This window comes from Ursus maritimus, assembly GCF_017311325.1.
Source record: "Ursus maritimus isolate PB19 chromosome X unlocalized genomic scaffold, ASM1731132v1 scaffold_X1, whole genome shotgun sequence".
Lineage (NCBI taxonomy): Eukaryota > Metazoa > Chordata > Mammalia > Carnivora > Ursidae > Ursus > Ursus maritimus.
The window spans coordinates 121,600,010-121,613,462 of record NW_024423319.1 but is presented as its reverse complement, the minus strand read 5'-3'; the positions used below and the strand labels follow the sequence as shown (position 1 = coordinate 121,613,462).

Genomic DNA, 13,453 nt, shown 5'->3' with positions numbered 1-13,453 from the left:
AGATGGGCTTCCTCATAAATAACATTTTTTTTTTACCCACTTCATATTTAGAAATGTTTATACTTCTCAGATAGTTAGCATTCATGTACAGGGTCCTTGGGACTAAAAGGGACAGTGGTTTCCAAACAAGAAGAAAATAAAGAAGCACACGGAAGTGTACTCATTTCAGAGAAGGGGAGGAAAAAGAGATTGAAATTAAAAAAAAAATACAGAAAGAGAGATATAAAACCATGCATCAGGGTCGAGCTTTGAAAAAACAAAAAATACCTTCATCTTCACCACGGTCATTACTGGTTATATCATCTGCGTTTTTCTTTGTGTTGGCTCCTGGGGTCATATTGAGAAGGAAAATAAAGGGAAAAAAGAGAATTCAAAAACAACAGGTTTGCAAAAAAATCAGAAGAGAGAGAGATACTACCCAGTAAAAGAAAAAAAAAAAGTGTCACACAAAAAGTTGAGAGTTGTTACATTTGGATTTCAAAAAAATGAAATAGGGCAATGCAAAATGCATAAAAACATAAAGATGTCAAGAAGAACAAATTCAAAATGTTACTTGAAAAAATATTCTCTATCCTGTGAAAATGCAGTTTGGGGGTTAAAATGATAGTACTGCAAAAAAAAAAAAGAGCTAATGTGAGTTTGAAAAAAAGAAAATTAAATTATTAAAAAGGATTTCCCACATTCTTAAAAGAAATGAATATGAAGTATTTAATGTTCCTCTAATTTTAACATGTGATAATCTCCATTAATTCATGAAATGTCTCCAATACACTTTTGTTAGGACATTCCATAATGTAAGAGAAAACACATTTACACAATAAACACGGAAGGACTTTCAATAAAAATACTTAAAATTCACATTCACATGCAGAAGAACTTAAAACAGAGCATTTCAAATACAAATCAGAAATGTCAATTTGTTAGTTAATTTAAATCATGACAGTCACCTCTCACCAGTGGCTACAGAGCTACTACCCAGTACTTGATCCTGTTTAGTATAAAAAGAAAACAACACCACAACTACCATTTTCAATAAGGTTTTCTTAAGAAAAGAGAAAACATTATACATCCTGTTCCCTGTGTTTGAAAAACTTATCAAATGTTACTTTGGTGTCATTGCTCATTGAATTTAAGGTAAATAAATAAAGTCACCTACCTTGATGACCTGGAACACGTAAGTTACCTAAGAATCTCCATGGAGACAAAATATGGGGAGATGGGGGCATCCCTCAACGACACCAAAAGTCACTCTCTTATGAATTCTGTATGCAGTGCACCATTTTGGTTTTTCCCATTTTCCAGATACGACACGCTAAAACATTTCATATTGCTCGAATTGTTTGGTTAATTAGCTCAATTGGCTTCTTTTATAGACAGACATGGCCCTGGGGGAATGCGTATCCCAGACCCAGTAACTTCAAAAGTGCCTGAATGACATTCTTCCTGAAGTCCTACATAACTCAAAGGAACTCTTCATGCTTCAAAACCAAAATTAAGAAGATGCTGTTTTTGTAGGTCAGTTACGGTTTATCTATGGTCCATTTTATGCGGTTCAACACTTCTCAGCAAGCACACCTGGGTGGGTGGCTAGGAAATCCTCTTTGTTGATTTTTGAGGCTTAACTATTCCCACTGTAGATAATTTCAAGTGACCAATATAAGGTCATTGAAGACAGCTACAAAGAGATGTCTGGGACCCCTTGAAACTCCAGGCTACCACCTCATCTACCTAAAAGTAGAGTTGAGTCTTGTCGGAACCCACCTGTTCTTACAACACATTCACTTCCAATCCCTTAGAAAGTATCATGGCATTGCTACGTCAAGCTCTTATAGTCACTGGCTTGATATCAAAATCTATTTATATCCAACAATCCTACTGCATTGAAATACCTAAAAGAAAAAAACTTAAAAAAAAACCAAATGAGCTTGACCGTCTTTGGGTTGTTTTTCTCAGGGTTTATCAGTATAGAACCTATCTCAAAGCTAACTCATGGACTTGAATTTGTGATGAAATTGTGTACAGGAGCCCAAAAGGGATGCCTTTCTTAAAGTGCACTATGTGAATACGCAAAACTGTCTTACAAAACAAGTCCTCTCGTTTCAAAAAAAAAAAAAAAAATCCATTCATTCATGGAAGAAGATTTTATAAGCTTCTATAGAAACAGGTCACTTCTTTGATTTAAAAAGAAAAAAAAAAATTAAGGTGCAGTCAAAAGCCAGAGGAGTGCGAATGTGCTCCCTGATTCAGCGGATTCCTTCCAACCAAATGTGTTCGTGTTTGTCTTCCTCTTGTTCTAACGCAGCATCCAGAACACATGTGCTCAACATGGAGAAGGCATTCTTTAATGAAGACCCCACACCTGCACTTCACCCTTCCCAGGAGCCTGTTCTTGTAATCTTGCCCCTTTCTGAATATTCTCGTTCGGAATCTCTTTTCTCTTGCGCTCTGGGTCCTGTGTCCTGGCGTAAGCCCAAAGGCCGTTCTGCAAGCCAGGCGTCCAGGGACTGAAATGCCAGAACCCTCTCCTAAGACCCACCTCTCCGTGCCTTCAGGCTCACTGTCAGGGCACAAAACGGGAGTGATCTAAAATTCATCTCGGGCTGGAAGAGACGCAGCGCTCGGCGAACCTTCCCCAACAGAGAGAGGAAAGTTCTCAAGATGAGTAATGCTTTCACATTTCCATAACGTAGTTCCATTGATAAAGTAGCAATCCAGGATAACCTCCTGCCTCTTTGATTCCTTACCAACTATCTCCATTAGCCAAAGTGGGATTTGTAAGAGCTTTACTGATGTATGATTTACATACGATAAAATGAACTCATCAAAGCATAACATTCAAGGGCTTTTTCATGCAGTTGTGTAGCCATCGGCATAATACACATTTAGAACATTTTCATCAATTCCAAAAAGACTATCCAACTGTAGGTTCCATGTTCCTATCCTCAGTCTTGTTAATCTACTGTCTTTCAAGATTTGCCAGTGTTTTGTATAAAAGAAATCATGTGTCGTCTTTCGTGTCTGCTTTCCTTCACTTGGCGTGATGTTTCGAAAGTCGTGCATGCTATAGCAGGGGTCAGTTCTCCATTCTTCTGTATGCATGGATAATACTCCACTGTAGGGACACACCAAATTTTGTTTTTTCTATCCATCAGTTGATGGCCATTTGTACTGTTTTCATTTGGCGGCTCTTAGGAATAATGCTGCTATAAACACTTGGGGACAAAGTTTTTGTTGGCATATGTGTTTCCCCGGCTCTTGGGTAGATATCTAGGAGTGGGATTGCTATCTTACAGGGCAAATTGGTGCTTTAAGAAACTGCCAGACCATGTTCCCAATCTCCCGCGTCATGGTGCATTTCCATCAGCCTGACTATGGGTCCCAGTTTCTGTGTCCTGTAGCCGAGCCTTAGGTTATCGTTTTGGGGATAGCCATCCTAAAGGGTGTAAAATGGCGTCTCCTTGTGCTTCTGGTCTGCAGCCTACTAATGACGTACGATGTCCAGCATCTTCTCACGTAACATCTTCTTTGGTGGGATGCCTGCTCAAATATTTTGCCCGTCTTTAAAATTGGGTTCTTTGGGGCGCCTGGGTGGCACAGTGGTTGGACGTCTGGCTTCGGCTCAGGGCGTGATCCCAGCATTGCGGGATCGAGCCCCACATCAGGCTCCTCCACTATGAGCCTGCTTCTTTCTCTCCCACTCCCCCTGCTTGTGTTCCCTCTCTCGCTGGCTGTCTCTATCTCTGTCGAATAAATAAATAAAATCTTTAAAAAAAAAATTTGGGTTCTTTGTCCCCTATTACTGGATTGTAAGTGTTCTGTGTATTTTTTCAGATGCAGGTCTTTTCCAAGAAATATGACCTGCAAATCTTTTCTCCCAGCCCAAATCTGGGCTTCTCTTTTGGTTTTATCAATGGTGTCTTTTGAAGTGCAAAAGTTGGTTTTTAATTTGGACGAGGTCGATTTTATCAATTTTCTTTCAGCGCTTGTGCTTTTCATATCACATCTTAAGAACTCCTTGCCTAACCCAAGACCCTGAAGATTTTCTCTTATGCTCTTTCCTAAACACTTAAGAGTTGTAGTTCTTAACACCTTTTATTGAGTTACTTCCAGCGTATGATGTGACGGTAGGTTTGAAATTCATTGTTTGCCTCTGAATATCCCATTGTTTCAGCACCCTTGACTGCAACATTAACTTCTCCCTCATTAAATTCTTGAGACACACCATTGCTGAAAGCCAGTTAACTATAAATTCAGGACTCTATTTATTTCTGGACTCTTTTACTTATATTCCATCCTGCATTTCTATCCACAGGAGGCCCCAACTGTCCTGATGACCATAGCTTTACACTATGCTTTAAAACGGGAAGGAGAAGCTCTCCAACTTTCTCCTGCTTTTCCTTTTTTTTTTTTTTTTAAAGATTTTATTTATTTATCGACAGAGATAGAGACAGCCAGCGAGAGAGGGAACACAAGCAGGGGGAGTGGCAGAGGAAGAAGCAGGCCCATAGCGGAGGAGCCTGATGTGGGACTCGATCCCATAACGCCAGGATCACGCCCTGAGCTGAAGGCAGACGCTTAACCGCTGTGCCACCCAGGCGCCCCTCTCCTGCTTTTTCAAGACAGTTTGTTTATTCTAGATATTCTGCCTTTCCACACGAATTTTCAAATGAGCTTGTCAACTGAAGGAAAAAAAAATCACCCACTGAGATTTTGACAGAAATTATTTGCCCAACCGCAATTTTGAATTAATTGTAGATAGCAGTGTGTGACCCAGAAACATAATTAGATATCACCTTTAATGTACTATGTATATATAATTTTTCATCCTTTTGTTCTTTTTCAATAAGCTGTTGCTGTATTTTTCCTTGCAAATATAGCTAATTAAATGACCTCAAAACCAACAGATTTCTCTTGAATATCTAATTTAGTTAGAATCATGAACTATGGAAAAAAGGTTTTGCTGGAGTTTATTCCAGAGTACATCCATCTTGTGCATGCCCAAAAAAGGCATTTCAAAACCCATACACACCATGAGTTTTTTCCTCCCTCTCCACAGCTACACCTTCCCCCAAATGCCAGGAAAATATTCCTTTCCATCTAATAATTAGCCTCTCTATCAAACCTCCATGGGGAAATAGCTCTAAATTTTAAAGAGAATATTTGAGCAACTTCGAACAAATATATAGCTGTTCCATTATTAAGTATGATTTTATAAATAAAATATCTCCACGTCCCTAGTCCTGAAGGATGTCCATCATTTTTTATACCTGTTCTTCTCATGTTCCCTTTTCATGCTATATAACTCCATCATTTTCTAAAGTAAAACTATTTAAAAGACTACTTTGTATCCTAAATGGAAGAGAAATACTTTGTAAAGAATTCAGAAAAGGTAGACCATGGTAAAGGGGAAGAGGTAAACCAATGAAAACCCTCTAGATGTTGCTGTTAACATTTTGAGGCAATAAAGTAATTTTCTATTTCCTCTTTTACCACCCATAACTTTGTTGCCACTTACGTATGCAAATCATCAAACACAGTTATTTGTGCTAGAAAGAAAGGACAGAAGCTAGAAAACCTTTAGGATTATTGCTCTTAGCATGAGATATTGTATTGAAAATGTATTTACCGGTTCACATCTATTTTATTTTTTTTGTCTCTTAAGAGTGCAAATTCCAAGTGCAACTTAGCCTTGTTATCTTAAACACAGAAAGCGCGTGTCTGAGCTAAATGCATTACTTCCATTACAGAGGAAGTCGTATAATGGGTTATGGTAGAAATAAACGCTAATCTGGCCATCACAGATGGGTGTGTGATTGATTAGTTTGTCACTCAGCCCCCTCAGAGGAATAGTTCTTCAATCTTGTAATTCAATAACGGGCTCATTTCAGCAGTAAGCTGAGTGGGACCTGCCCGAGACAAACTGCCCATGCCTCATTACTTACCTCACTGGCCAACCCATTTCTTCTACAAACAAGTATTGACACGGTAAATATGGCAGCCTTGACCATCACTGGCTATACCCGGAATAAATACTCCACACGTCAATGCGAACACGTGTTCTAACGTTTACTTGAATGCGATAAGCTCAGTGAATCGGAAACAGAACACGAAACTGCGGGTTTCATCGACAGCGTGTGTACTTTGGACAATGGGCTACCTACAGAAAATTCACTTTCTGCATTTGAAAGAATCAGCATGCATGATCGGCCGCTTCATTCATTCATTCATTCATTCATTCATTCATTCATTCATTTATTTTCTGAAATCAGAATATCTGAACAAGATGGGATCTCACTCAGTGAAAACATGTGCAAGGCTGGGAAGCCTGTTGGATACAGCCGTCTATGAGGAGGTGCCCCCACACCAGCGTTTGGAATGCCTCTTTGTTACGCCCCATGGCGATGCAGAGCACATCTCGGCATTCGTTTTTAATGTGGAAGGAGGATTTCTGGTGCTCAGAAAGCCTCAGGAAAGAGCACATGTGAAGCTGAGTGCATGAAACTGATTTCTCTCATCAGGAGAGTTGTACTTCGAAAAAAAATTTTGGAAAGGCATCCCAAAGTCTGAAGACCTCTGCTCCAGGACACATGAAGGGGTATGGAAATGCTGAGCTCCGGACTGTCGTCTTGAGGTCAAGTACCTATGATTCACCCCACGGATGTTTATTATGAGACTCAGATGTGCTTGATGTTTTCCTAATCATTGTCAATTTTGCTATAGCAAAATATTCTGCCACTTAATTCATCTTGGGTTGTCACTTTAGGAACACTGAAGACATGTGTTTGTGACTACAGTAAAAGCAAAGTCTAGTTCTTTGTAATTTTCTACCGGTTTCAAAATGCCTCATTGAAATAATGGGAATAATAGGAGGGTTTTTTGTTTTTTGCGTTCTTTTGGTATGTTTCTTCTTTTTGTCTGACTGGCTTGGGAAGACAGGTTGAGAAAAACATGAATAATTTTTTTTCTTTCTTTTGGAATTAGAATTATTTTCACAGTTTCTCTGGTAGAAAATCAAAGTCAGTCTAAAAATATACAGGTCTCTGATATATGTTTGTGTTTTTTATTAAAATCTCAAGGCATTGCATGGCCTCACATTAGCATTTTTTGTTGTGAATTTGGTTATTGAAATGTTTCTGTTCTTGGGAATAAAAGACAAATCCTATTAGATTTGAGTCTCTCCTTTTTATTAGAATGTTCAGCTGATAGAATATATTACCTCCCCACACAATCTCCATGAGCTTGAGATTAAATCACAATGTATTTAAAAGCTGGAACTAATTTAATATTGGATTATGCTCCATGTTTTTCCTGCACCTGTATTTAGAAAACCCCTGTTGAAAATGAAATTCGCTTTTATTCCCCCTGAGATAGCTCCAGAAATGTATAAAAAACTGATAACCCTTTGTAGGTGTGTGTGTTGGTGTATATATTTACTCTCCCTGCCAAGAGATTCTGGAGGATTTTGAGCTCTCTGGGATAGTTTTAACTCTAATAAAAGCTTCTTTCTGTAGTCAGAACATAGATGCTGGTGACTGGATGTATCTCTATGCCAGGAATTTGGGCTTGTGGCACAGGAATTAGACGGAGCTGGACCCTTTGGCTTCTTGTCCCTTTGCTGTCGACATAGGGGAATAACCTGAGGGCATCTCAGAGGGCTTAGCTGACTGGCCACTGTTCCTTGCTCTCTCTGTTCAGGGAGAAACTCAAGGAAGTCATGATCCAAACTACAGAAGTGTCAAGCACAAGACACACTTAAGGGAAATGTCTCTCATCTCTTTTTCAGTGTGCTGATGTCCCCTCGCCACCTTCTCAATAAAGGACGCCGAGATTTGCTCAAAATAGCCCATGCCCTCTCCCAGGAAAGTATTGTGCCATCCCCAGCTGCTAACACACCATTTTGGGCCAACTAAAATGTGAATGGAAGAGTCGCATGTCACCCCCAAGCTGACACGTTATGAGGCATCTCATCTCTGCCATATTCCCCTCCCCGTTGTCTACCCACCAGACGAGCATGTCCCCGGTGGGGATCACCTCCTTCAAGTCTCGGTTTGGGAAAGAAGAGGATGTAGAGAACAACCAGTCAGCCCCAAACGGACACAGATGTCATAAAAGGGAAACAAGCTCTTGCTGTTGTGAGCTGCTAAAATTTTGGAGTCTTTGTTTAGCAGCACGATCTAGCCTAAGCTGACTGTTACAGGCATTTGCTTCTTTCGCTGAGGTACGCATTCACACACACAAACATACACACACACAACGCACTCACGCACACACAGCCACATCCATACTCAGAGCAGCACACGGCCTCCTAAACATTCCAACATACAGCTCGATCCAAGAGACCATCTGAGATCAGAAGTGTCTCTGGCTCCCCAGTGCACTTGAAATTGGTAAATCAACGCCAACATGACAGTTTTTCCCTTTGGCTGCATGTCTACCTTTACAGAAAATTATTTTTTTTGGTACTTAGCCCTAACTACTATGTGACTATGCTGCAGGTAAAAAAAAGGAACATCAACAGACTTCATACCTACATATTTTATGATGACTAAGCACAACACCATCGTGATTATACCCTAAAGTAATTAAAACAAGGAAGGAGCGCCTGGTGGTTCAGTCGGGTAAATGTCAACTCTTGCTCACGTCATGATCTCAAGGTCGTGAAATCAAGCCCTGTATCGGGCTTGCACTCAGCAGGGAGCCTGCTGGTGATTCTCTCTCTCCCTCTACCCTTCCCCCTGCTCATGTTCTCTCTCTCTAAAAAGTAAATAAAAAATATTGAAGATGAGGAAAAGGTAAATTATTTACTTCAATCATCAGGGATTTTCTGAAGAAAGACCTTCAAAGAATCACCTACCCAGAAAAGTCACGCACAACTATCCTTCAAATTAGCTGGTTCTCCAGCACCATGCGCGAACGCTGTCTTGCACAAAGCCAACACTCCTTCAGTATTGGCTCATATGGTTGCTGGAAATAGTATTAGTTTTCATGGTTCCCCATACCATGCTGCACTTTTCTGCCTCCCAGATTTTGCCTATGCAGCTCTTTCTTCCCAACTTGTGAGACTACGATTGATCTAACCGCCCCTCCCCAAGCTGACTCTTTGACTTTGAAAGCCTTTGAACACCCAGTCCAGGGGCCAGCAACTCAAGGGCACGTTCCCCACGTTCCACTCCTCAGAGTGGAAATTCTTTCTTTATTTATGTATTCCAGCAGCATTTTGTGAGTGTCCCTGTTACATTTGAGCTGTAGGTCAATTATATGCTGCTCCACGCTCCCCGAGGACAGCAGACGTACACGTACAAAGATCCTTAACCGTGCAACCAGAAACACTCAGTATGTCCACCCACGGGTGAATGGATAAAGAAATGTGGCATATTATAGATTTCGCATCTCTATAAATCCATAATGTACATATATATTACATACACGCACAGTGGAATACTATTCGGCCATGAGAAAGAAAGAAAACCTGCCATTTACAACAACGTGGATGGACCTTAAAGGCATTACACTAAGCGAGATAAGCCAGACAGAAGAAGACAAATACTGTATGATCCCACTTCTGTGTAGACTCTGGAAAAGTTGAACTTGTAAAAACAGAGAGTAGAATGGCTGTTCCCAGAGGTCAAGGGTGGGGGAATTCCATTTAGAAATCAGAGAAGGGAAATATGATATGATATCTGCCTTTTTTTTTTTTTGGTTTTTTAAAAATAAACTTAAAACTTTAGGACACTTTTCAATTTAGAGAAAAATCATAAAGACAGGGAGTAGCCCTATGCTTCACACCCAATTTCCTCTAGTACAGACATCAAACACAAGTCTGGTACATTTGTTATAATTAATGAGCCAATATCGACATGTCAGAATTCAGTGAAGTCTGTAACTTATTCAGATTTTCTCCGTTTTTGCTTCATGTCCTTTTTTGTGTCCACATTCCATTTCAGTCCTCATGGCTCCTTAAGCTCTTCTCGGCTCTGAGAGTTTCTCAGAGTTTCCTTGTTTTTGATGACCTTGACAGTTTTGAAGAGCTCTCCAGGACTTTTATAGAATATCCCACAATCGGGTGTTGTCTGGTTTTTCATGATTCAATGGGGTTATGAAATTTGGGGAGGAAGCCCACAGAGGTTAAGGACCCTCCTGATCACATCATATGAAAGGTGCATATTTGTCACCATGACTCATCACTACTGACGTTGGCCTTGACCACCTGGCTGAGGTATGTTTGCCAAATTTCTCCACTGTAAAGTTACATGTTCTCGGCCCCTCTCCGTATCATACTCTTTGGAAGGAAGTCAATATGCCTAGCCAAACCTCAGGAGTAGAGGTGGAAGGAGAGGGTCTATGTAAATTATCTGGAACACTTCTGCACGGGAGATGTGTTCAACTCCCCCATGGTAGGGAGAATAATATCACCCATTCCCCCAAGAGATCTACACCCTAATCCTCAGAACCTGAGAATATGATAGGCTACATGACAAGGGGGTTTAAATGTACAGATGCAATTAAGAGTAATAATCAGCTGGGGGAGCCTGGGTGGCACAGCGGTTAAGCGTCTGCCTTCGGCTCAGGGCGTGATCCCAGCGTTGTGGGATCGAGCCCCACATCAGGCTCTTCCGCTATGAGCCTGCTTCTTCCTCTCCCACTCCCCCTGCTTGGGTTCCCTCTCTCGCTGGCTGTCTCTCTGTCAAAATAAGTAAATAAATAAATAAATAAAATCTTAAAAAAAAAAAAAGAGTAATAATCAGCTGACCTTTAAATAAGGGAATGATCCAGCCTTATCCAGACGGGCATAATGTAATTAAAAGTGGATTCAGAGTGGATGGAAGAGGGGGCTGTCAACCAAGAAATGCAGCTGTCCTCTAGAATTGAAAAAGGCAAGGAAGACCCTTTCCCCTAGATCCTCCAAAAGAGGAATGCCATCTTATCAAAACCTCGATTCTAGCCCGGTGAGATCCATTTGGGATTTCGGACCTCCAAAACTATAAGATGAATTTGTGTTGTTTTAAGCCACTAACAATGTGGTAATCGATTAGAGCAGAAATAGGACATTCATAAATCCTGTTTTATTTATTCGTTCAGGTGTTTATGTCAATATGAGGTTATGATATTTATTTTATGCTTTGAGGAATAATCTGCTACTAATTTTGTTCCTCAAATTGCTGAAGGATTGGCCAGTGAGAATGTTTTTACTTGGCTTCTGTGCCCCTTTGACCTACCCCCATCGTTGCGGTTTGGTTTTGGTTTTATTTGGGGTTTTTTTGTTCTGTTTTGTTTCGTTTTTTTTTTTATTAGCACTTACTTGCTATAAAGTGATCCAGGCTCATCTTGTCTATTTCCTGCCCCGTTTCTAGAATCAGACATTTTTCCAAGAAGCCCACATTCCTTCTACTTGACATTTGCATTTACAGGTCAAAGAGCTGAAGAAGACTAAAGGTGAATGACTTGACCAAACAATGTAAGACGTAGCTGGGGACCCAGCTGATGGGGACATAATAGGCTTTCTGGTAAACCACTATGTCTCCAATTCATACTGGTTGGTGACAGAGGATAAAGGTTCACTTCATTCTGCTTACTCAACCTGCTGGTCTTTCTATGACTCCAACAGTTATTTCGTTATGGCACTATTCTTAACTAAATTGCAATGTTTGCTTAATACATGAGGGGGAGGGATGCTGTTCTAGATGCTTTGTAACCATCTGAAAACTAGTCAGGAACTACGTTTGCCCCCCACTGTGCAGATGAGACCACTGGAGGGAACAGAGGTCCAAGTAACTTGGCCCAAGACATCAACCTGCCACTGTTTTGGGATTCCAACCCAGATCCCAACACATCATGGCAACACATAAGTCGACATTTTAGCAAATGGTGAAAATTAGTTTATGCAAGGTGATAGGCTGGTCTCTGGCAAGGTAGCTTTGTTTTGCGTCCCAAAATAAATGATACAACACAGAGAGGAATAAGCCCTAAGACCTTATTTAAGTAGATACTTAAGCCAACGAAGGGCAGCTAGTGTTTAGGGAAAGGCACTGCCTAGACGTTGAAAATTATGGTTTGAAGGAAAGAAGACATTCTAGAACAGGAGTAAATGCAGAGACCTGTCTGACTGGGGGTGGTTCTCGGAATCATCAGAGTATCATTTATCAAGGATACCCCATTCTTTACGCAAGACTGTGTCAATGAACTTGAAGGACACGCCTGTGTTTTGGAAACAGTCCTAGGCGTTAGTGATACAGAGATTTTTAACACATGGCAAGCCATTGCCTCCAAGGACTCAGAATCCTTAGGTAATGCTCTAAACGTAAAATACTACCCAGCTTTATTAAACACATCTTGATAATCTCTAATTTACCTTGATTTTAATGTTATTATATATTTACATTAGCATTGTAGGACTTCAGAAAATAATACCTTGCAGTGATTGTAGGATGGGATTTTGATGGGATTTTCTTTAATACAACTGTTTAATCCCATACCCTTAATGACTCTAAGTCAATCAATTCATTCTATTATAAACCCATAAAGCATTTGCTCCGGGCCAAGATGTAAGCTTAATATCTCTCTAGGTGTTTACAGATTTATGCTAAATGAGTTCCATTTTTAAAAGCATGTTATTTTGAGATCCACAGACAAAGTCACTGCTAGCTTAATGATTTCATTTCTTTGGTAATTATATGCAATTTTAGGTATTTATGAAAATCTTTCCAGGTAATGGATTTTAGTTTATATTATTATTACTTTCAGTTTTAGAAACAGGGAAGGATGAAATTCAGCTCAAAATATTTAACGGTACAAAAAAGTTAATAAGAAGGTGGTAAACGGTGTTAAAATATCTTCAAATGCCAGTCCTTCACCAAGAAAACCCATTCTCGCTGCCATGGCCACATCTGCCCGCTGGTTAATATCCCAACCAGCTTTCAAGACTTGGATAAAACCTCTTCTTTGCAGGGTCCTCCCCTAAGAAGTAACTTCTCACTATCGTGTCTAGATAGCATCCCCCGATGCAAATTTCCCAACGGGAATATGCATAAAAACAAAGAAAAAGATGTGAACATCATAGGAAACCAAGAACAGCAGAAAATACAAGGCTACACCTGCTGGGTTTCTAGTAACCCTATTAAGGAGCCTGAAGAGAGTTCAGTCTTGTTCAAGGATCTTCCCATGGCACTACCGCATTGGGAATTGTTCTATGAACAGGATAGGAAAGAAATCAGGGAATATTTGGGACCACCCTGCATACAGCCATGTATCAGAGAGGAAGTGCTTGTCTCTACAAAGCAAAAAAACAAAAACTAGGAAATGTATTCTTATGTTGCCTGGGCATTATTTCAGAAAATCTCCTGCCTCCAACATCTCCAGGTATGGGATCAAATTAGAGAAAATTTAAACCAGCCAAAACATACAGGTGAGAGAAGGGGTTGGTGCATGGAAATGGCCAGTAGCTGACGCTGCAGAG

At 40.3% G+C, this 13,453-nt stretch overlaps 1 protein-coding gene across 1 annotated transcript in view; it reads right to left on the bottom strand.

The window, feature by feature from the left end:
• Positions 1–13,453, bottom strand: part of LOC103666311 (neuroligin-4, X-linked-like) — a 114,295-nt gene that overhangs the window by 4,613 nt on the left and 96,229 nt on the right. Inside the window, exon 2 of the mRNA XM_008694323.2 lies at positions 268–327. Coding sequence (XP_008692545.2) covers positions 268–327 — 60 coding nt within the window. The remainder of the gene's footprint in view (positions 1–267; positions 328–13,453) is intronic.